The sequence below is a fragment of the Ictalurus punctatus genome, chromosome 26 (assembly GCF_001660625.3).
Source record: "Ictalurus punctatus breed USDA103 chromosome 26, Coco_2.0, whole genome shotgun sequence".
Taxonomy (NCBI): domain Eukaryota; kingdom Metazoa; phylum Chordata; class Actinopteri; order Siluriformes; family Ictaluridae; genus Ictalurus; species Ictalurus punctatus.
Genome location: NC_030441.2, coordinates 8,216,282 through 8,241,673, shown reverse-complemented (window position 1 = coordinate 8,241,673; position 25,392 = coordinate 8,216,282). Strand labels below are relative to the sequence as shown.

At 39.2% G+C, this 25,392-nt stretch overlaps 2 protein-coding genes across 4 annotated transcripts in view; both read left to right on the top strand.

Moving 5' to 3' along the window:
• LOC108258596 (prolactin receptor) overlaps nucleotides 1–9,512 on the top strand; it is a 37,327-nt gene extending 27,815 nt beyond the window's left edge. For both annotated transcript variants that reach the window (XM_047151171.2, XM_047151172.2), the window contains exons 6-10: nucleotides 71–224; nucleotides 1,745–1,832; nucleotides 2,395–2,464; nucleotides 4,626–5,257; nucleotides 7,532–9,512. In XM_047151171.2, coding sequence (XP_047007127.1) covers nucleotides 71–224; nucleotides 1,745–1,832; nucleotides 2,395–2,464; nucleotides 4,626–5,257; nucleotides 7,532–7,628 — 1,041 coding nt within the window. In that variant the 3' untranslated portion in view covers nucleotides 7,629–9,512. The remainder of the gene's footprint in view (nucleotides 1–70; nucleotides 225–1,744; nucleotides 1,833–2,394; nucleotides 2,465–4,625; nucleotides 5,258–7,531) is intronic.
• A 3,916-nt stretch (nucleotides 9,513–13,428) lies between these two features.
• On the top strand, nucleotides 13,429–25,038 carry dusp27 (dual specificity phosphatase 27). 2 transcript variants are annotated; one of them, XM_017457311.3, is made up of 6 exons: nucleotides 13,429–13,587; nucleotides 18,043–18,170; nucleotides 18,623–18,744; nucleotides 18,923–19,154; nucleotides 21,128–21,345; nucleotides 21,823–25,038. In XM_017457311.3, the coding sequence occupies exons 2-6, from the start codon at nucleotides 18,058–18,060 to the stop codon at nucleotides 24,513–24,515; spliced, it is 3,378 nt and encodes a 1,125-aa protein (XP_017312800.1). In that variant the 5' UTR covers nucleotides 13,429–13,587; nucleotides 18,043–18,057; the 3' UTR covers nucleotides 24,516–25,038. The 2 variants fall into 2 exon arrangements, with proteins under 2 accessions (XP_017312800.1, XP_047007126.1); XM_047151170.2 differs by having other exon boundaries at nucleotides 13,436–13,587; nucleotides 18,006–18,170.
• Nucleotides 25,039–25,392: the final 354 nt, after the last annotated feature.

Here is a 25,392-nt window from a genome sequence, read left to right as displayed (position 1 = left end):
ATTAATTAAAAATGGCATGAAATTGCAGTGATTTTAACCTTGACGTGTGCGTGTGTGTCTCCCCCTATAGGTCAAGGAGCGGCTGCGTGAACCTCATCTGGAGCTTCTAGGTTTGCCAGTGGGGAGGTATGAGGTCCAAGTGCGCTGCCGCTCAAAAAACAACCACCTGTGGAGCAAGTGGAGCTCCCCAATTACCATCGTCATTCCTTCTGGACACCTGCCTGGTATATATATATATACACACCCACACATACACACACACACAGAGTTTATTTTTAATAAAAGCTGCCGTTTTTAAAAGTCACATAAGCTTTGTATGAACTTCTTATATTTGTTTTGTTTTGTTTTTTTTACTGTTTTTTTTTTATTTATTTTTATATGTGAACACAATAGCAATTAAATCCCAGCACGTTTCTCATGTGCCATTCAATTCAAACATAAATCCAGCACAAACCTCTCAGGATAAACTCCTGGCATCGAATAAGTGACAGCTTGTATTTATGTAGCCGCGATGACTTGCTTTATAACGTTGTTTGGAGAGCTTGTTGTTGCGAGCGTTCCCGAGCCCTCAGGTTTCTCCCACTCATCATCTGTGTCGTGTCATGATGTCACTCCTGCTTGTGCATGTACATGTGATTTTTGCTGCTGTGAAGGCTTGTGTGTTGCCATGGCGATTGTTAGCTATATTTATTCTGGTGCTGCTTCTTTCTCTTTCAAGCGTTTAGGGTTTTAACCTCTGGTCAAGAACACACGATTATAGCGTTGATTAGGCATAGTAATAAATATATTAATGTAGTACAGTGGATATAAAAAGTCTTCACACCCCCCCATTAAAATTTAAATGAAGTAGATAAAATTGACTGATGCTTTGTTACGCACCTTTTTGCTTTTAATATTGCAGCCAGCCTTTTTGGCCATTTTATTTCATTCTTCTTTGCAAAAATGCTTCAGATCTATTAGTGTGAGGGGATCTCCTGTGTGCAGCCCTCTTCAAAAACATATAATGGTATATGGAGCTATCCACGATTCCCCGTATCTTGACTAGAGCCCTAGTTCCTGTTGAAGAGAAGCAGCCCCAAAGCATGATGCTACCACCACCATGATTCACGTGTCAAAACAAATCCTGCAGAAACTGCTGATCTTTATTTGGGGTTAATCAGATTCACGTCGTTGATGACAAGTGGGTGATCATTACTTCTGAACTCGCGTTTGAATGTAATCGGTTAATTCTGAGCGCAGTCACATGCCCCATTATAAAGAGGTATGTACACTTACGCAACCAGGCTAATGCAAGTTTTTACTTTTTTCTTCTTTTTTTTTTCTTTTAATCCTAAAATGTTTTTATTTGTATTTCTCTTGAATTGTCTTGGTTGTTATATGACATCAAAGGTGGGAAAAGCTCCGACATGATTTATCTTGGGGGGGTGGGTTTTGTTGTTCTTTTTTTACATCACAAAAACCTGCAATTTTCTCAGGGGTGTGAAGACGCCCTCTCTAACTGGTTGCTTGTGTATTTGTGACCAGTATCCTATAAAATGTATGAATTATCATGCAGGGGCATTTTAGCTCATGTCATGTGCTACCGCCTTGAAGCTTACACACACATTTAGCTAAATGTGACGTTTATTCAGGATTCAGTCGTACTTGCACTGAACAATAAAAGAACTTTTAGAATTAAAAGCTTCAGTCATGTGTTAGAGTATCCATGGTAACCCCCCCCCCTCTCTCTCTCTCTCTCTTTCAGATCACATGTTGTATGTTCTTATACTAATGGCTATCACTGTAGTCATAATGCTCATAATTGGACTTGGGGTCATTCCACAAAGCAAGAGGTAAGGAGCACACATCTGTCTCTCAGCACTTAGACTAATGGGGGGGAAAAGAGAACTAAAATACAAAGCTATAGTGTGCAATTATATTCAAGGGTTAAAGGTCTCCCATTACCACAACAGCTATACATTTGAAATGAATTCCGACCAGGCATAATTTCAACACAGCCGATCGAAGTACGAGTGTTGTGATCATTTCTTCGGCAATGCTTATACACACGTGAGACACCCCATCCGATAATCCCTCTTGAATCTCATACAGATGACGCAGATCATTAACAGAGGGAAATTTTCTGCGAGCACCCACCAATTAATAAAAAGATTGAATACATTTAATAGTAATGGATCAAGACTCATGCGCTCACACTTGTTAATCTAGAGTGTTTAAACCTACCTCGAAACACAGCCGCTCTGTGCATACGTCTTTGACATTTGCTTGATTGTGCAGCAAGTTCAATTATAGAGCTTGCTATGAAGATAAAGACCCAACAATACCTAAAAGATCTAAATGCCAAATAAGTGTGGGTTCTTCTGAAGGTGCTCTTTGATTCTGTCATCTCTGTAGGATAAAAGCTTTTCTCCTGCCACCTGTCCCCAAACCCTGCATCAGAGGAATCGATCCCATGTTTCTGAAGGTATTTTCCTCCAGCAAGACCACACAATCCTCGCCACAATCACATATAGGAAGTGTTATTAGCATTATAGTACACACACACACACTATACACTACCAGTCAAAAGTTTAGACACACTCATTCTTTATTTTATTTTTTCCACATTTTAGAATAATAATAAAGTCATCAAAACTCTGGAATAACACAAATGGAGCTATGGGAATTATGTTGTGATAAAAAAAATAGATCAAAATAATTTTTATATATTCAATTCAGTTTTTATTTGTACAGCGCTTTTAACAATGGACGTTGTCCCAAAGCAGCTTTACAGAAATATATCAATTTAGGATATAGATTTTTAAGTATATGAATTTGTCCCTAATGAGCGAGCCAGAGGCGACGGTGGTGAGGGGAAAAACTCCCTGAGACGATGAGAGGAAGAAACCTTGAGAGGAACCAGACTCAAAAGGGAAATCCGTCCTCATCCGGGTGACACCGAGTGCGATTATAAATAACTCCCTTCTGTAAACATGCTAATACTACATGCTCAAATAGTGCAGATGTGTGACCAGGAAATTCATTACAGTTTTTACATGAAGTCTGTTTTGTTGGACTTCTCCACTGTTCACTGATGGAGACTTGAGAGCAAAACTGTGGGTAAATGGTCTGCACTTATATACTGCTTTTTTTTTTTTTTTTTTTTAACCTTAGCACTTCTACAACATGCTTTAGAGTGATTCTTAATCACCCATTCACACACTTTCATACACCAATGGTAGCAGAACTGTTTGTGGTAATTGCCGTGCTAAAGCTTTAATAGCAATTGTAGCAGAACTGTTCATATGAGTTGAGGTCCAAAGCCATCTTATGGTTAAGTGGCACCATCATCAGTAATCTCGATGGTCTTTAGGCTGCACCATGTGGGGCCATCCTCAGCAGCATGTGACTTCTAATTGATGAGAACTCCAACCAGAAGTAGGGCAACAGGATGGATCAGGCAGGTCCGGAGAGCAGAAGGGTATCTCAGGCGCATCATGTGTAGCTCGACACTTTAGCATCTTCAAAGTAGACCCCTTTTTGCCTAGAATTTCCAGAACACTTATCGACTGCTTTTCGGAATATTTCGCTCCAAGTCATGCGTTTAATAAAATATATTTTTTGTAAATAAAATGTTACTCGGTATCTAATGAAAGAAATTAATACGTCGGCACGATTATATCTTTGTGAACAATGCCGATTTCAAACATTTAATCGTACACCTTCAGATCAAAAGCTTTTTAAGATCATGAGAAACATTTCAGTCGAGTGTCTCTAAACTTTTGACCGGTAGTGGATATATCCACTCAATGGACAATCTGTATCAAATGAGATTAAAGTCTGTTTCTAAAAAAAAAAAAAGGGGGATTGGTTGAAATTGACCAATCATAGCAGTGGGAAAGGGCATTCTATTTTTGCCCCCCAAAGTCTAAAAATTCAACTCGATTCACTGGGAGTCAAGTGTAGCCGAAAAAAAGACACTCTGCACTCTCGATTCATTGCTGCGCACTTGCAAATAGTTCTAGGAAGCATTCCCCACCCCACCACACCACACCACACCACACCACACCACCACCACCACTACCAGACTGAACTGTTGACGCAAGGTAGGTTGGGTCCATGGTTTCAAGCTGTTGATACCAAATTCCAGTCCCATCATCTGCATGTCACAGCCGCAATAGAGAGTCATTAGCCCAGGTTACATTTTTCCAATCTTCAACTGACTGAATAACAGCCCGAGGGGTTAAAAAGAGCTTGTTTTCATCTCTTGTTTTCCAACTGCCAGTTTGCCCACACAGCTGCTTGCTAGGGCATAGGTCTTCCACAGAGGAGACAGAAAAGACTGATGTTCCACACAATGAAATAAATTAAAACTACTGAGAAGAGAGTTCTCTCTCACTCTCTATCTATCTATCTCTATCTATCTCTCACTCTATCTCTCTCTATCTATCTATCTCTCTCCATCTCTCCCTGTCTCTCTTTATCTATCTATCTCTCTCTATCTATCACTATCTATCTCTCGCTATCTATCTCTCTCTTCATCTATCTATCTAGCTTATTATTATTATTATTATTATTATTATTATTATTATTATTATTATTTGTCCCCATACTGTATATTTCTCTCTCTCTTTGTTTTCCTTTAGAAAGGCAAGATGGATGAAATAAATCGTCACTTTTCCTCCCTGCAAGGCTACAAGGCACCACACTACTGCGGGGAGTCGGTGTACCAGGTCAGCTTGGATGAAGGTGTCTCATTATCTGAGATGAGCTCTATGTCTAGCATCCAGGAGGATCAGGAGCCACAAGGCATACAGAGCCCTGACTGCACTGAAGACCAACAGCTGCTTCACACCCCAGATAGCCCTAATTCTTTCTGCCCGAACCCCTCCTACTGTAGCAACAAGTCTACGGGGGCGACCATGACCCCTGAGAACCCTTTGTGGGCTTGGCCGGCGAAAAGCAACATGCAGCCGGAGCTGGTCTCATTCGTAGGTACCGAGTACAACATGATCGTAAAGCCCACCGTTACAAGTACCAGTGCTCTGCCCACCGCTCAGGAATTCTACACCTGTGTGCATAGAGTAACCACCAATGAGATGGTGCAGCTGGTGCCCTGCATGTCACATTCACACAAAGGCTCCCCCTATTTTGAGCTAAATGTTAAGTCAGAGGAGGACAAAAAGAAGCTCAGACAATTAGCAGCATACTTGGAGAAACGGGTGGAGGTTCAAGCCAATGATGTTGGGTTTTGCCCAGGAGTGGAGGAGCAGATTGAGTATGTTGTGTCTTTATTATCCCAACCGACAGACTAGGCATTGTGTAAAGTAAATACGTGTATGGCGGTCCATGAAAACCCATCAAATGTCGCTGTGGGGGGTTTAGACCAAAATCGAGTTGTTCTGCCATTTATAACATTAATATCTCTAATTTAAGAAAACATAAATATATATTTGACCAAGGTAAACAAATTTTTACTTTCATTTAGGCTACTTTCTAACCCTGCATTGGCTGCCTTCCTACAGCCTTCAGCTGTACAGTAGGTTTTTGCCACTAGGTGGCAGAGACATTCTGTTTTCAGTTGTCCATCCAAGATTCTTGTTAGCGCGATATCTCAAGAACAAGTGCTTGAATGTTTGGAGCTATATGGAATTATCATTGTAACCTACAGATCTCAAGGTCACAGCAAGGGCCAAGGTCTGAAATAATGATAATGAGACTTTATTAGTCACATAGTGAAATTCTAAGCCAGCACTGCCCCCTAGTTTTTCTTCAATAGCTTCTTTCCTGTTTGAAGTACATTTTAAGGGCGTTTCATGCATGCAAATTATCAACCAGAAGGACTAGACTTGTTGGCGGCGGAGGCATCCCAATCGACGCCATTGGCACCGAGTTCCACTTGTTAATGTCTTTTTCTTAGGCCATTGCATCATTGTAAAACGTTGTTCGCCGTCATCGAACAGTGTATAAGTGCTCTGCTCTGTTTTCATCAGGATGTAATGTATTTTGGCACTCAATATCTGATTACAAACTTAAGTAATTATCCTTCTATCTGTTTAGCTTTGGTAAATATCTATTTAAAAACTTGGCCAAAGCATGAGGAAAAACTCACTTCAGATTGACTGCATTTACTGGGGCATTAGTTAAACCAGCTCTTTGCCCACTGTGATCTTTGCAACCCCAAAGCATGGTTAGAAAGTAACTTGAATAAAACGTTTCCACTTCGTTTTCGCAAAAACATATTTCTATTTTCTTAAAGTAGATATGTCAAAATGTGCTCGATTTCACGCAAACCCCCATTTTTCATCCTTTTTTGCACTCCTTTCCATAATTCAGCTTGAGCAAATTCCAGTGGCTTTTTCCAGACCACCTCACGTACGTCAAGGACTTCAGCACACACGCAAAGTGCAAATAGATGTTCACACTTTCTGTACAGCTCCTGAACTGTCAAGTACATAGGATTAGGTACACACACCAAACACCGAGCGAACGATATGCACACACACAAGATTAATATGCTTCATCAGTAACTCAAGGACTATCACTGGGGGTTTTTGTGGATCCGTCTCGTCTGCCCAAACACAGTTAATGTGTGCTAAGTGGCTAATGCAAAAAGCCTAAGAGGACAGGTCATCCTTTCATCACAGCGAGTGCCTCTGTCGGTCTTGTAGGATGTTTCTGAAACATTCTCACAAACTTGGGGAAATTCAGCTGTGAGCTTGAGACCGACCATCATTGGCCAACCAGTTATTGGACTGTTCTTGCGATTAGGGCTGCAACAATTAACCGACAACTACGAGTAAGCCCAGTATGAACATTCATCCATGTAGATTTTTATAGTCAGTGTGTCATTGGCTTAAGAAACAAAGAAGGCATATTAAACTGTGCAGTCTTCTATTTTTGGTTAGATTGTAATACACTACTGAACACTGCTTGTGTGGTGTTGTTTTTTTGTTTTTTTTCTTCTTTGCACCATATTGTGCTGTACACTGCACTGTTCTCAGTTGGTGCACTTATTACAAATATAAATAGATATGTTACTGGGTACATGTAAGATTTTTTTTTTTTCTGTTGGTTTGCTTTTAAAAGACTCGAGAAACAAGGCGGCTGACTAAAGACGCAACACGTACAGTACACTGCTCGCTCAGGATATTACGGTGGATAAAGTTATAAGGTGGATATATATATATATTGGATATATCTGACTGAACATGGTGGGGGGGGGGGGGTGAAATCAGTAATATTCGTCTGTGTGTGCAGGCATGGCGACACTGTCCAAAAAATGGACATATAACAGAATATTTACTAAATAAATTCTATTGCCAACATAGCCATCTTTCCCTGGAATCTTCTGGACAAGTTTCCTCCAGATTGGCGCTGGTTCTAAATAGCAGGGAACTGGCTTTCATAGAATCACAGATACGTACCTGATTTGCATTTGCTTGTTGCAGCCCTGGTGTCAAAAACTCTGACCTCAAGCCTAACTGGGAGAAACCAGAATAGTGTACAGAATTCGTTCATTCATCTTCAATAACCACTTTATCGTGTTCAGGGTCACGGTAGCTCCGGAGACAATCCCAGCAACCCTGTGCGCAAGGTGGGAGAATTCACCCCGGATTGGACACGAGTCTATATCAGGGCACCGCTAAGACACGTTCACACCTAGGAGGAATTCAGGATCAAACCCTGCAGCTGTGAGGCAGCGGTGCTGTTCTCTACCCTGAAGACGATCATAAAAGTTTGGCGTACTTTTTATGTTTAATTCACACTAAAGTACCGCCAGCTCACTGTGACAATCCTCATATTTCCAGTAAACTAACAAAAAAAAATAAATAATTCATCCAGGCAAAGCGCTCATGAACGTGGTTTCAGTTTTGGCTAAATCAAGCCTTCTTTTCTGTTCACCACCACTTTTTTTGATTGTACATGTTGGGAGGCCTAGTTATCATTGGGATTGTTCTTATTGTTGTACAGTATGTAACATCTTCTGTTTCCAATCATCTATTTCTAGTGAAGTATCTGAATAGATTTCCTGTAAAGGGGACAAGTGCAAGGGATTTTCTTAGGCTTTGGAAGGAGCACGGTTGTATCTCAGGGTGCCAAATGAGAATTTTCAAACACTGGAGACACACCAAAGAGCCGAGGAGCATACTCGGAGAGTAGAGAGGCACACGACAGGAAGTGATTCTACATAATAAGATCTCAGTGTCAGGACTAAAGATGCCACTTTTTCTTTTCCGTAACCCAGACTGACAACTTGAGTATCAGTTAAATCCCAATATCCCATCCGACATTGTTTTCTTTAAAAATTACTACTGTTTACGATCTATTTCTCAGTCAATATAATAAAGTATAAAGCGTAAATATAATAAACTCGAGTTGAAGATCAAGTCTCGGCATTTCCAGCTGCAAATTTGTTTTCCAAATCCAGCTGTGGTCTTTATTACTTGTTACAGGATATAAATGCACGATATCCGATATGTTTTCTCTGATATCCAGTCCACTGTTTTAAAAAAAATAAAAATTTTTGCTGGTATCGGCCCTATACCAAATATCAGATCTGTTCCATCTCTAGTGCGAACCAGAAGCTATGATCAAATATCGAGTATACCGAGATCCAAACATGATGAACAACTCTTCATGAAAGTCCTCACATGAACCCATTAACGTCAAATACATTCCTGACAAAGAGAAGCACTTATTTATGTTCACCTGTTTATACTTATGATCATAGTACACGCAGCATTTTATTTATACACACACACACACACATTATATATATATATATATATATATATATACACACGCACACACACACACTACACATCTGCAATTTCTATATGAGATCCAAACTATGCAGCGAATCCTCTAAACCAGCTTGACCGATGTGCTTAGAAACCTAGTACTGATTTGTTTTCTCTTTTTTTTAAATGTTTATTTTTGTATTAAATTAGTAGGCTTATATTTGGGCTCATCAAGCACAAATATTTTATGTATACTATTACGTTAAACAAAGCACTGTGTGATCAATGCAAGCAATCTTTACCGTTTTATCTGTTTGTTTGTTTGTTTGTTTGTCTAACTGCCAATTCTGTCGCTTCACATTGATCATGTAACGTACAAACAATTTCAATTGGATTTCACTTTTATTTATATAGTGCTTTTAACACTGGAGATCATCACAAAGCTGTGTGTTTTGCCGATCTTCATTTTTGTCTTTCGTTCATGATTCTGTCTGTCATCTTTGTATCGTACCAGTCCTCGCTTGTGTTGTCTGCCACGTTGTGATGTCATATGACTCGTCGTGTGTCGTGCTGCTTAGACATCTTTGTGCCTTTTATTGTGACACACACAAATACAAAATGAGAACAATAATTAGGGGACATGGACACGCAGTGAAGATATATATATTATGCGTATACTGTATATTAGATGGATGTGTATATTTTTTAATGTGTTTTAAGATGAGATGAGACCTATTTTTGTTTGAAAGTACTTTAACAGGTAGGGAATAAAGACAACACATGGCCTTTAGATGTTACGGACACATTGTGGTATGCATACACGTAATACTTAAACGTATACACACATACAGGTTTACATGTAAGCTGCGCCTTCAGTCTAAAGTTTTTCACCAGCAGATGGAACCACATGTCACATAATGACCGGGTCTACACGCACTACAAGGCAAATGTATACAGCAAACAAGGATTATTATTTGTCATTTTGCTTTATAATTATAATGGCCTTGTGCAAATAAGGCAATTTGCCAATAATCATTTGTTGAAAGCTAGTATAACTGATTCTATTTTCAACAACTATTCTAAAAACAATACAGTTTGCAGTGAAGTAAACTAATGTACTGGAATATACAACATTCCCTGTCAAAATGTTGATTAAATGTTGACAAGGTAGACGTCCCACAGTAACTCTGACTTTAAGGTGAAACACTAGGGATAGACATTGCGTTTAAATTTTGGCAGCCGATTGCATTTCTCATAAAACTAAGATATTCTTCTGTAGTGTCCTTCTGAATAGGAATAGAAGTGAATGTAGAATATACTTAAACAACATGAACTATATACTGTGTGTGTGTGTGTGTGTGTGTGTGTGTGTGTGTGTGTGTGTGTGTGTGTGTGTGTGTGTGTGTGTGTGTACACACATAAAACATTTACTAGTGTAGAAATCCCACTGCAAATATATATATATATATATATATATATATATATATATATAATATTTATATTATATATATATATATATATATATAATATTTATATTATATTATTTATATATATATATTATATATGTGTATATTTACAAACACACAGTATATAGTTCATGTTTACAGTATATACTAATTAATTTTTTATATATATAAATAAAATATGCAGTGTGATTTTTACACTAGTAAGTAAATGTATATATGATGTGACACGATTGTGCTGAGTATGGCATGACTCGACCATCTTCAGAGTTGTTAAGCACTGCATTTAGATGCCAGTGATCAAACATAATTCAAGTAATTATGAAAGTAATTAGAAAAGAAATATAACAAAATCAGGATTTCTACTTAATGTGTCTCCCTTTATACCACAAGTTAATCATGTCTTTAAGCCAGTGGCTCTCAAAGTGTGGTCCGGGGCCTCCCAGGGACTTATTATTAAGTTACTGTAAAGTGGTTATTGCATTGATTATTGTGTTCTTATAGTTATTAGCCGGTTTGAGTGTTCACATTAATTGAATGGGTCTAAGCTGAACTTCTATAACTCAAAAACATGCAGCCTATGAATAATGTCAGCTTGGATCTAATGTTTTCTGTTGGCAGAAAGATCAGGAATAAAAAAAATGTTAAAAATAAAAATATTTAAATCAGGTGGATTATATTAATATTTTGTGTATGTGTGTGTGTGTGTGTGTGTGTGTGTGTATATATATGTGTGTATATATATATATATATATAATGGGAGAGAGAGAGAGAGAGAGAGATACTATTTATTACAAGAGTACCTTATTGCATAAAGGTTTGAGAACCACTGCTTTAGGATAATCTTCCTTAAACAGGAACCGCAGTCATTAAACTTAGCAAGGCTTTAAGAATCAGTTATTTCTACACAAAATAGAAACCTGTTTAATGTATATATGACATTTAATCAAAAAATCTAGTTTGTGACTAATGTTGGGTTCCGACGTTTGCCTGTAGTGTAAATAACATGAGGACCGAAATGACTCTAGATACAGATATATCGACTGCTAGATATATTTGTGTTCCCCAAATGAAAGACGAACAAGCCATCTTGAACAAAATGTCAATTTTATCTGAATGTTATGTAAATGAATACGATGTTGAGAACTGTATTGTGTATGTAGTGAGTGAAAATAAAAGTGGAAAATGTCGGGTAACAGAATGGACCACAGTGCAGTTTGTTTATCTTCATCTTGATTTGGAAGTTAGTTTACCACACTTAAACGATGAGCAAAATAAATTTGCTTCTATTGCATCTGCAGTTATAAGACTAGCACAATTTATGTTTAATCATGAGGACATTCTGTCTTTTAAGTAAAATCAATTTGGGAATGCATATGTGGCATTTGATAACACATGGTGTCCAAAAAATCTCCATAGATACGGGACCGTGTTTGCCAGCACCACGTCGATTGCCCCTTCGTCCGTGGAAGTTCGTGGACGTCCACTTCTCGGTTGGTCCGCAACCAGTCTTTTTGAATTGGAAACCGTGTGAATTGCTGCCATGTTTCTTTTTTAAATTCCATAGCAACAGCTTCCCGATCCAGCCATGAAAATGATCTTAATTAGAGATGCACTGATACTAAATTTCTCAGCCGATACGAATAACCGATTATTCAGAGTGATATCGGCCGATACCGATAGTTCTGCCTTTTATACCTTCTTATAAATGAATAATAATGAATTCCACACTTCTGAAGGAAATGCAAATAAAAACTTTATTCTCTCCATTTCAGCAAGTTGTTTCACAGTAACTGGTCTCATAAACAAAACACATCACTCACATTAACATGAACACATGAACTACATTCTGAAGATTAAAGTAAGATTATTAAATTATCGAATGTTATTAATTCATATTAACATTGACTGAATTGTAAAAATCCTCCCGTTAGTCTCACATTCACTCTCCACAAACACAAACATTTCTACTTCATCATTAACATCAAACTGGTCCTATATAATATCAACTTTTTTTTATATATATTAACATTAACTAGATATGAAATACTCTACACATATATTTTTCTGTGCAATGTGTACTCTTTTTGTCAACTCCTCTTCATTTAAACCTTTCGGCGGTGTACTGGCCCTTTAATTCAGCGTGAGCAGCTCGGCAAAAAAAAAAAAATTAGACTCGATGCCGAAGCTCCCGCTTCACTGCTGCTCACTTCCGGTGTGAAATTTTATCAGTGCAGCGATTACAGCGCTTACGATCTGCAGTTTTGTCGTCATTCCACACAAGAGACGTCATCTTTACACACGGCACGAAATCCACGTGTTTTCCCGCCCTCTTCTGAATGACAGGATATAACCGCCGCTGATCATCGGATGTTTTTAAACTATCGGCCGATACGTCTGTGGATCTCTAATCTCAATACACTCTTCTTTTGTCAAAGGCTATCTATAAAATGTATATATAATATAAACTAAGTATGAAAAATTTTGCAAGACACATTGCTTTAAAAAAAAAACCAACAATGCTAATATCCCGTACATCTGGAGACTTATGAACAGTTATTAGAAACGAACGAGTTAATAGACTGGCGCATTTTTCTCCCTGCATTCCATCTTATAAATAGCACAACAACACATCTGTCATCCGCAGATAACATTCATGACCTACTGACCTCTCTGACCACGATCGTACACACAATTTCCTACTCGCATAAAACCTCTAAAGCTAGGCGACAGTAACCATTACCACATGGTTACGAGTCAAATTCTAGCACAACAAAGTAATAGAATATTAATACGATAAGATAATAACGTAGTCATTGTTGTCTCGGTTCTCAGTTGTTTGAATTGTATCCTTTGATCATTTTAAGTTGATTTGGGTAAGTAATGTTCATATCCACTTAGGCTGTGTTTATGAAAAGGCCATTAAATAAACCTCCCCCATCTTCAGTTACAGTAGAACCTGACTACAATAAAAGATAAGAAACTCTGAATGGGTTCTATGTTACTTTTACTGTAACAGATCATGTACACTAGGCACTAAGCAAAAAATCTTGGCACAGGATTTGTTTAATATTTGTTTAAGTGAAAGGTTTCATTCTGTTCTTTGGTTGAATTCATATAGTCAAATGCTTTAAATACTTTAGACACACTTGCTGCCAAAGAGCTGTATATCAGAAGTCCCTGTGTTTGTACTGTATGTCCCCTATCTATATTACCCCCTACCCCCCTCTTCAACACACACACACACACACACACCAGGTCTGAGGTAAGCTCTGAGGCAGTGAGTGGCTGTCAGTCTTTATGGTGAGGGGATCTCTAAGTTTAGACTTCCACCATCAGCCTCGCTCACAGTCTCGCAGTCCACCAGCACTACGGCCTCGGAACTTTTACCCTTTGCTCAGGTAAGAGATGAACTTTTCTCCATGATTTTGAAACCAAGGCAGAATTATATGTGAGGGATGTGACCTCTTGAGATTGTAAACATAACATTTGTTGAATGAATTTGTTGAAAAGTATTTGATACTTTTTCACCCCTCTCCCCTCTGTTCCAGAAGGGTCCTATCAGCTGTCATTGTGCTATATATAGACACTAAGACTCATGACAACTGACAGTCTCACAAACAAAACCCAAAGAAAGTAAAGTCTAAACAGAATTTGATCAGACTTTTTAAAAAAATGTTTGGTTGCCAAAAAACAAACAAAAAAAAACACACACACACAAAGAGGAATCAATTCAAATACGTCAATTACAGTAAATATTGTACTGTTTAATTCTAATTAAATATATTCTTTCAAAATAAATGAGTGGTAGGTAAGAACAGCTTTTTTTCCTCAACCAGTACCACCAAAAATACCCCAAAATACTCTTTTCTTTGTTAACAACGTCATTAACGCAAGTGTATACGTTACTTTCTAGTACCTAGTGCCTCCATGTAATACTTCTCTCAATGTAATACGCGCATTTCTTATATCATTGACTCCCTTCCATACAGACAGCAATACACAATGACTTCATAAAATTCTAATCGTTGATGATTCTCGATGAATCCTACCAGTCAGTGGCAGGGCTGTATCGGTCTTTTGCTCTGCGCAGCAAAGATCAAACCGCATGCGTGTCAACACGAACTTCAGGGTGAAGCCCAGCCAGGAGACGCCAGATTGTCGTAGAAATTAGACAACACTCGCAGACTCGTCCTCTGAAGGACAAAAGGTTTATTACAGAAAGACAGTTACTACAGGATAGAATAAAGCAGGATAGAATAAAGCAGGATAGAATAACGAGAGCGCTCTGAAGTGCTTGTGCTGAACCACTACTATATATATGAAATGCAGAGCACGACACACTTCTGTGTACTGATAAGAAGCGGTTTGAGGCAGTTCAAACAGGCTTTGTTTTAGGGGTCTCTAGAAGATGTTTAGACGATCCTTGAACAGAAGAACATGTTTGTGTCTCTGTAAGCAGATAAACATTCTGTACTGATCTCAGTGACATGACATGGCCTTCATAGGCGTTATCCTCAGATGAACATGAACAGGAACAAACTTATTACAAATTAAAAATGAGTCATTTCCCTACCATGAAGAAAATGATCTTGGTTAAAATGAGGCAGAAATTTGCTTTTAAAATGATTCCAGAGTACAAAAATGTTCTGTTTAGTTTTCTTTGTGGAGTATAATATATAATATACACTTGGATATGAGGCAAATATCCTCATATCCAAGTGTCATTTACTTGCTTACAACTGGGTTGGAGTATATTGCTTCACATTTAACAGCAAGTCGGTAGTAACATAAACACTAGCCTCTATATTAACCATATACTGTTAAAAAGAAGAAGGTTTTTGTTTTGTTTTGTTTTCACCATTTTATTCTATTTGTGTTGTGAAGTGAACTATTCCTGGCCATTTTTTGGTTCGTTCCAAACAGAAATGACATCTTGCATGCATTCATTCCTGCTCCACCCGCCTTTTGTAATTGGAAACCAGTTCGAATGAAACTAAAAGAAAGATTAATAACGATTGTCGAGAGCCATTTGGCTGTCAGACGCTCTTTTGGCTTTAATGTTTGACGAGGGTTCATGTCTGTAGTCTTCCACATAAAGTGAAAGGAGGATTATTTTTGAATATGAGGCTGCAGATTATTGCAACATGATTGGCAGCTGTTTCATCAGAACATCCTTCCATTTATTTTAATTTTATTATACATTTATTTTTCATTATTTTACTAGTTAAAGACTTATTATTATTATTATTGTTATTGTTATTGTTATTGTTGTTGTTGTGCCCTGCGATGGATTGGCAACCTGTCCAGGGTGTACCCCGCCTCGTGCCTGATGCTCCCTGGGATAGGCTTCAGGTTTCCCCGTGACCCTGAAAAGGATAAGCGGTATAGAAGATGGATGGATTATGATTATTATTATTATTATTATTTTAAATATTATTAATAATCTACCCTGAACTGCATACAGCTGCTATTTCTACCGCCACTGTCATGTAAATTACAACTGAACCTATCATTTCCGCTTAAGGTGCATTATTTGTATATTGGGTGGAACATTTGTATATTAGGATGGTGATTGTGTTGGGTTGTCTGAAATGTGTGTTGGATGTATCACGCTGTGACCAAACACCAAGAAAAATTCCAAATACATGTGAATGTTCATGGCGAATAAAAGATTCTGATTCCGCATTGCACTGGGATATTTTGCTTGCAGAATCGTAGAAAAAACAACAACTTTATAAACGGATTTTCCTGTCGTTGCTTCCAGCTGCAAAAGACGGGCTATAGCAGTGATTGTGTGTCATATCTACCTGTAGCCAGGTGTACAGGAAGTGAAAATATTCTGGACAGGAGTTTATTAGGAAAATGTTTAAGTTTAGGCAATTTTCTTGAAAGCACACTGGAACAGAACAATAAGGTTATTAACGTGTTAACATTTTGACTCGATTTAGAGTGATTTTGTTCACATTTTTTATTACGTTAAATGAAAAAACAATTGAATTTAAATTTCTAATCCTTGTTTCTGACTTTTTATTCTCTAGGACTGTATTTGTAGAATCACAGCACAAAAAATTTTCATAGCAAAATACAGTATATGTACAAGTCAAATCAACGGTGGAAACAACATGGAAATAACCTACAGTAGTGTTTCCTGGTGCTGAATTACCACCACTTTGGGGTTTTTCCCCCCTGTCTCGACTCAGTTCAGTTTAGACTTGTTTAGACTTGTTTGCTTGTTAGCTGACTAGTTGAAATGGGTGAACTAATAACAGGGGAATAAAAACACAATGTTCAGGGTGGTGTCATAGAGCAGGGACAGTCTGTTAGAACTTGAATATTATAGAAAATATTGCCTAACCACCTGCTTCGTTCTCTATCTGCAGTGCTGTGAGAAAGTATTTGCTCCATCCTGATTTCTCCTGTTTTTGTGTATATCTCGTACTAAATTGTTTCAGAGATTAAAACAAAGTCTAAGATAAAACCAAGGCAACTTGAGTAAACACAAAATACAGTTTTTAAATGATAGTTATTTATTGAAGCAAAAAAAAAGTTATCCAATACCAACTGGGCCTGTGTGAAAATGTACTTCCCCCCATAGTTACTAATTCCCCAAATCTACGACGCTGCATTCACAATGGGGTTCAGCTGGACTAGACACAACCAGACCTGATCACTGCAAACCCTGTTCAATCACACCAACACTTACATACAACTTTATCAACAGCATGAAGTTGGTTAAAAGGTCTTACTCAGTAACACACAGTGCCAGAATGTAAAGAAATTCCAGAAATGATGACGAGGAAGGTGATTGAAATACATCAGACTAAGAAGGGTTACAAAGCTATTTCAAAGGCTCTGGGACTCCAAAGATACACAGAGAGAGACTTTATCTCCAAATGGAAAAACTCGGCACAGTAGTGAACCTTCCCAGAAGTGGCTGATCTTCCAAAATTCCTCCAAGAGCACAGCAACGACTCATCCAGCAAGTCACAAAAGAGAGAACAGCATCAAAGGACCTACAGGCCTCTCTTGCATCAATAAAGGTCACTGTTCATGACTCCACTATCAGAAAGACACTGGGGACAAATGGCATCCATGGAAGAGTGGTGAGGTGAAAACCACTGCTAACCCTGAAGAACATTAAGACTCATCTGAATTTAATCAAAACACACCTTGATGATCCTCAAAGCTTTTGGGAGAATGTTCTGTGGACTGATGAGTCGAAATTGGAAATGTTTGGAAGACAGGAGTCCCGTTACATCTGCCGTTAACCAAACACAGAATTCCACAAAAAGAACATCATAGCTACGGTCAAGCATGGTGGAGGAAGTGTGATGGTGTGGGGATGCTTTGCTGCTTCAGGGACTGGGCAACTTGCAATAATTGAGGGAAACTTGAATTCTGCTCTCTACCAGAAAATCCTAAAGGAGAACGTCCGGTCTTCAGTCTGTAAGTTGAAACTCAAGCGCAACTGGATTATGCAGCAGGACAACGATCCAAAGCACAGGAGTAAGTCCTAGTCCTAGAAGTAAGTGAAAGACTGATCTCCAGTAATCGTAAGCGTTTGGTTGCAGTTATTGCTGCTAAAGGTGGCACAACCAGATTTTAAGTTTAGGGGAGCAATTCGTTTATCACATGGATGATGGGTGTTGGATAACTTTTTTTAGCTGCAATAAAAAACCTGTATTGTGTGTTTACTCGGGCTGCCTTTGTTTAATGTTGTATTTTGTTTGAAGACCTAAAAATTTTTAGTATGAGAGACACAAAAACAGTAGAAATCAAAATACATTTTCACAGCACTGTATGTTTGTTGATGTAGCATATTTGATCCAACAAGTTTTTGATGAACTGCATAGGAGGACTAGATCAGCATGGCCTCGGCTAATGACAACAGCACAGATGGAGACCAAAAGGTTCCAGATGAGGATGAAGCTCCTAAAGTCAAAGATATCCAGTCCCACTACCTCCGCTCTCCTTCACCAAGGTGATCTATCTTCTCAATCTCACACACACACACACACACACACACACACACACACACACACACACACACACACACACACACACACACACACACACACACACACACACACACACACACACACACAACACATTCATCTCCAAATTAGGAAATTCCTCAATATTTCAGTCTGACATACGAAAAAATTTTATACGGATCCAGACATTCCAAGTGGATGAAAATTGATGTCGCAGAAAAGAATGTTCACTTCATTGGTCCTCTTTCAAACATGACCAGTGGTCAACCTTCAGGTGAAGGTAGACCACTGAGTCTTGAGAAAGTGTCCCTCTGGATGACTAAAACCTTCAGACACATTACACAGTTGGCTGTAGTACTAACATGTACAAATAACAGACACTCGTAAAAACCTACCACGACCAGCACATTTGACTGCCTTCATGTTTGACTCCTTTCAGCGTTACAATGTCAGACCGTTTTTCGACCATCTCTGACCGCTTGTCCACGATCTCGGAGAGTATATTTATGGAACCCATTCACCTTTCCTCGGCTGTTGCTGCAAAACAGATCATCAATGAGGGTTAGTCCATTTTGCATCAGATGCCACATAAGTAGGCAGTGTTGTTATGACCGTAATAATAAGCATAAACGCCGTCATCAGTGTCAGAGGCGATTTGAAGCTGTAACAGCGCATGTACATGTTTCTTCACATCCTTCAGAAATGTATGACCATCTAAGATCTCCTTTTTCCTTCATAGAACTGAAACCCAAAGACCTAAAGTTGCCCTCAACCCCAGAGAGCATGCTGGAGAGAGCAGAGCAGCTAATGGTGGAGGACCTTTACAACCGTGTTAAGGACATGATCGATGACCGCAGCCCCTATAACACACCCTGTGTTTTGGACATCCAAAGGGCTCTAATTCAGGATCGCCTGGAAGCTCCGGCGAACCCTGTGGATGAAGTCTGGCCCAATATCTTCATCGGGGAAAAGTGAGAAACTTAGCTTTGCATCAGATACAGAAATATAGATGACTATACAGATTAGACAGATTCGACAGATTATACAGCATTTGCACCACTTACTGTTTAGTCATTAAGTAAGGGAATATATATATAAGGAATAAAACAGCTGTGATGTTGGGATGTGATACCATTACTAATCTGAAGTTGGCTATTTTCCAATAACAGCCCATCCCGAAGTGTTTTATTCCTCTTATAGCGAAGTAATTTGTCAATGTTTACTATTTATTATTAACTAAAGAATGACACGTCGTACATTTTATTTGTTTAGATTTGCATTTATTCATGTGGAACATCTTTGAAACGAGTTATTTCCTCTTATCACTTGGGCAGCTGTGGCTCAGGTGTGTGTGGCCCGGCCCACATGTCTCCACATGCCAAAGTGTCCTTGGGCAAGACACTGAACCCTAAGTTGCTCCTAATGGCAGGGTAGTGCCTTGCATGTGTGTGAGTGTGAGTGTGTGAATGGGTAAATGAGAAACAGTGTAAAGCGCTTTGTAGAACTGCTAAAGTTCAAAAGCGCTATATAAGCGCAGATCATTTACTTATATTATAAAAATAGATGTAAATAGTCGTCCCCTGTTTATTTTCTCACTTGAAACTTTAATAAGGCAGAAGTGCAGCTTGTCATGTTACGGAGAAACTGAAAAGTACAATGTCCTCTTTCCTGCATCTGAAAACCTAAAGTTACAGCTTCACTTCTAACTGTTACATTGCATTGACACTAGAGACTCCGTTAAATATATATATATATATTAAAAAAAAAAAAAAAAAAAGTTATATAATTTGTAATTAAATGTAATATAAATAAATAAACAACCCACACACTAATTTCTCATATTAACCCTCTCTAGTTGAAGAGAAACTTCAGGAGATATAAGTGAGTTGTGGGATACGAGTTTGTTTGTTTTTTCTGTAGACTTAAGCTAGTTTGATATATTGCTTTATTGTTCTATATGTTACAAAGAATCAAGGATTCAATAGCTAGCGAGCTTATATCTTCCTACACAGACTGCAACAGCATATTTTTCAACTATTGTATCTGCCTCAGTGGCGAGTTGATGCAGGTTGTCTGTGGTCTGGTGAGACTTCTATTGAGCCTTTTGATGCCTTTATAGTTTCAGAGCCAATGTGGATATGGCATTATGAAGTTAAATGCAGCCTTGTCTCCTTTCATATAGCCTGAGTCTTCTACCAAGTGAACTGTTTTCATCGAGTCATTCAATAAAAACGAATATAAACATCCTGGGTTTTTTTCTGAATAGTTATGATGCCATTTATTTCGTTCAAATGCTAAAACATAGTATGTGCTACTAAGAAATAAGCATTACTTACTGTCCTCTCCTAATAACCAAAACTTTATTTTTCTACTGACCCAATTAGTGGTCCTCAAGGCATTGTGTGTTTTATTGCCTTTGCCTGTAATAAATATAATTAACCAAACTAGTGGTACATTTTCAAAACAGTACTTGACAGAGGACCGTGGGGGCAGTGGTGGCTTAGTGGTTAAGGCTTTGGGTTACTGATCGGAAGGTCGGGGGTTCAAGCCCCAGCACTGCCAAGCTGCCACTGTTGGGCCCTTGAGCAAGGCCCTTAACCCTCTCTGCTCCAGGGGCACCGTATCACCTCCGTATGACCCTGCGCTTTGACCCCGCACTCTGACCCCAGCTTCCTGACAGGCTGGGGTATGCGAAGAAAACAATTTCACTGTGCTCTACTGTATATGTGACCAATAAAGACTCATTATATATGTGTGGTGTTTCAAGCTCCTTCTAAAACCTATTCATTGTTCAGTTAACCATCATTCAATGTCAGTTTTGAATATGCATTGTGTTGAGAGATTTACTATGAAGCGACTTTATAAAGTTCTCTTTAAATGAGTGGCTGTCACTTCACAGGAAAAATCCAAAGTTGTGCCTAATAAATACGGTTTCATTCTACAGATCGGTTGCAGTCAACAAACCCCGCCTGAAGCGTCTTGGTATCACTCACATATTGAATGCGGGCCACGGTACTGGTGTCTACACAGGCGAAAGCTTCTACCAGGGAATGAACATCACCTATATGGGCATTGAAGTTGATGACTTCCCTGATTCAGACATCTCACCACACTTCCGAACATGTGCAGAGTTCCTGGATGAGGCTTTGCTGACACACAGAGGTATAAGAGTAAAAGGAACTCATTAGGATGTGGAATCCATTAGTACAAAAAAATTGGCATTATCACATTAAAGAAAATATATCACGGATAAAACGAAAATGAAGATGCAGGGACCAGAGTATTCCTGAACCCATTTAATCTGTACGTCTGCTCACGTGCTAGCAGCTAGAAAATGAAATTAAGGAGACAAACAAAGACACGTATGCAAACTATATGTTGAACTCAGTGACCAACTTTAGAGAGCCCACTTTTCAGGAAGGAAAGCTTATTAGTACAGTAAGTTTTAAGCTCATTTAGTGAGAATGGTCAACACTGGAATGTTTTAGCAGAGCTCCTGCAATTGTATAGAATCAACCTGGTTATTTAAAAAAAAAAAACAGTAAAAGGACCAAGATAAGGGCTTAGTTTAGAGACAAGTTTATCCTTTTCATTGCTAACCATACAATTAATTGTGTGATTGTTTTTCCTTGTGCACAGGAAAGGTTCTGGTGGACTCTATGATGGGAATAAGCCGCTCAGCTGTATTAGTTGCTGCTTACTTAATGATCTTTCATAACATGACAATCATGGAGGCATTGATGGAAATCAGAAAGAAGCGTGCAATAACCCCCAATGAGGGCTTCGTGAAGCAGCTCCGTGAGCTTAATGAGACCTTAATGGAGGAACGAGATGAAGACGATGATGATAGTCTAAGCCAATCCTCTGTAATTGACACTAGGGCTCATCTTGATGAGGAGGAAAGCATGTTAGGTGCTAAGGTCAATTCCATCATGGTAGAAGAGGAGGAGGACAGTGTGAGTGTTATGAGTAGTATTGCTTCATCTGCTGCTGCTGCTGCCCTTAAAGCAGGCATTCTTGGAGGCACAGTTGATAAGACAACGAAGGCAATGAATCTTTGTTTGCCTGGGAAAGATGAAGAAGGTGAAGATGATGTAGACAAAATGATTCAGGAGTGGCAGAAGCGAAATGAGAAGTACCAAAGTGATGAGTGGTGGGAGGCCCAGCTAATGTTTGATGAGGATAACGATGGGTCTCTTGCAGGGGAGGGAAATAGGATGGTTCCACGGCCGGAGGATCTAGAAAGTGTGACCAGCGAGGATGTGCAGATGGTGAAGGAGAGGATTAAGCGCCGACCTCGCCGGCCCGCCTCAGACTCGATGTCTACTGCTAGTTGCAGCAGCTATACTGACCTATGGAAGGAACGCCTGAGAGAGATCGAGGAGCAGGCAGCTGCAAGATACCGTCCCAAGGAACAAGATGAGGATGAAAACAGTGAAGCAAGCCAAAAGAAGATAGATGACGATTTAGAGAGTATAATGTCTGACTCGAGCTCTATGTACAACTTCTGCAAGAAGAACAAAGAAAAACTGACTCCTCTTGAGCGGTGGAAGATTAAGAGATTACAGTTTGGTTGGAACAAGAAAGAAAAGAAGGCAGAGGATAACAGTGGTGAAGAAAAGGAAGGTGAAGAAGAAACCCCTACTCCTTCTTTGGAAGATGTCAATTTAACAGCCTATCAGACATGGAAGCTAAAGCAACAGAAGAAACATGGTGGTGAGGAAAAGAAGGATGAGATTCTGGAGATGAGTCGTGGAGAAGATTCAGCCACAGTGAAGAGGAGACAGCGGAGGGAAGAAATACTTGAGCGCTCCAGAAAAACACTAGAGGAGAGCCAAACAGTGTGTGGCTGGGAAACTGAAAGCTCCCTCAGCGCTGGTACGATCCCACTCTCTGCTTTCTGTGCTGGTGCTTTTCCTTCTGCAAGTGTTGTAGGAGATGATAACATGTCCGTATTAAGTGGCAGATCATCTGTTCACTCTGGCCGAAGCACACATTTCCAACCTACAGTCCCACCAGCTCCACCTGAGCCTCCTGTGCCCGTCCTGGGACCCAATGGGGAACCAATGGTTAACATAGCAAACATCCAAAACTGGATTGCAAATGTAGTCAATGAAACACTTTTGCAAAAGCAAGCAGAAATGATGATTGGAGGAAGCCTCCCTCCATCACGAGCAGGGTCAGTTTTCAGTCTGGGTGCAGGCTCCACAGTGGGACCCAGCCGTAGAGCGGACGATGATAAGTCCTCTGTACTGAGTGGATCATCATATTCTAGTTTATCTCGCAATAAGCCAGAATCTGTGCTTTCAGGTGGAGGTAGAGCTGCATCTGTCATTTCTGCTGGAGGTGCATCCAGGCTCTCCTCTGTTTCTGGATTAGGATCCCGTAAGACCAAGATCACCACCACTAGTGTGCCTCTTTATAGCTTATTCCAAGATCAAGTAAACCTGCACAAGCTTGATACAATGGAAAAAGAGATTCAATCAGATATGAGAGATAAGATGGCTTCCTATGAAATAAAGAAGATTACAGAAGACAACAAACGTAGTACATTGTACAAGAAGAAAAAGCCAAAAGATGAGGATGAAGACCAGGAAGATAATAGTGGCTTTGGAAAGACCACTGGTGATTCATCAGCGCCCAGTGAAAAACCTAAAAGAGATTATGGCCGTTCAGGAATTCTCCACCTTCCAGCCAATACAAACAACAACTGTACTATTGATGAATGGCTCAAAAACGTAAGACCACCCTCCAGCAAACCAAGTAGTTATGATGAGACACCTCGCATGTCCAGGCCAACATATGAAGAACCTCCTGAGCTTTCCGAGTTTGATTTTCCAAGTCGAAGAAGCTCAGTTGCAGCACTTGTAGATGACGAGGACTATGGCTTTGCGTCGAGATTTTCCTCACGAGATGAAGTTGACGGTGAATCTGATTTAAGCAGGGGTCCCAGTCCAGAATTCAGCTATCCCTCTAGAAGGAGGCCCCTTGGAGAAGAGGACACTTACAATGGAACATCAGAGTCTAGTCGTACCAGAACTGGAAGGCTGTACACTTCACATGAAATAGAAGAAAAGGACAGTTACCAGGAGTACTCAGCAAAACGGAAATTTACTCATTCTTCACGATTGAATGAAAATGCGATGACTACAGGAAGGACTCGAACACGACAAGAAGATGAAGAAGACGAGGAGGTGTCTGCTTTTATTAATCAGATCAGACAGAGGGCGAGAGCACGTGTGGCAGAGGAGTTAGATGATGGTGATGAGGCTCTTGCTGCATGGAGGAAACAAGAGGGGTCAAAGTCACTTGCTAATAGAAAAGACTCCTAACCACATATTTTGTTCCTTTGCAGAGGGATTTATGGGATGAATTTCACAGAACTGGACTCTAATTAATTACATTATACTGCAAAGCTTCTACTTTACCATGACAATGGCATGGATTAGAAATGTGTACTTTAAAAAGCAAACCAAGGAACACTGAAGCTTCATTAATCTCTCTAAACACTCACTGCCCACTTTAATAGGACCATCTATACCCCTGCTCATTTGTACAGACATCCAATGAGCAGTGGCAGCAGAACAATGCATGGACTCATGCAGATAAAGGTCAAGAGCTTCAGTTCATTTTCACATCAAACAGAATGGGGAATTTTTTCTCTCTCAGTGATCAGCTGTTTTTGGCCATTACAAACAGCCAGTAGGCAGTAGGTATACAAGTGTTCCTAATAAGGTTGACAGTGAGTGTACATTCGTTCATGAAAATAATTCCTTTAAAATGTCTACAGTGGTGTTCACTTTGCTTTTCCCTCCACTGTTTACAAAACATGATATAATAAAGCAAGAAATCTGAGCTTCTAAGCGGTTTATTTAATTTGCATCTTGAGCAATGAAAATAATGAAACATGGTAAGTGCTTGCCTACCCAGCCCATTAGAGAACACCCTCCTACTTTTTTGAAGACATTAACACAAATTAACACAACACGATTGAGCATTCAAAATGGCCACCTCATGTACCTACACCTTCAAACTGAGATGGTATCTCTTCAATCCAATACAGCTTTTGACACTCCCTTTTAAGCATTTCCCTGATACTGTTTATGAAACAAGATGCCTTGTTTAAAATTATTATTATTATTATTATTATTATTATTATTATTATCATCATCCTATTGCTTTAGTTGTTTGTGCTATTATTTATGATGA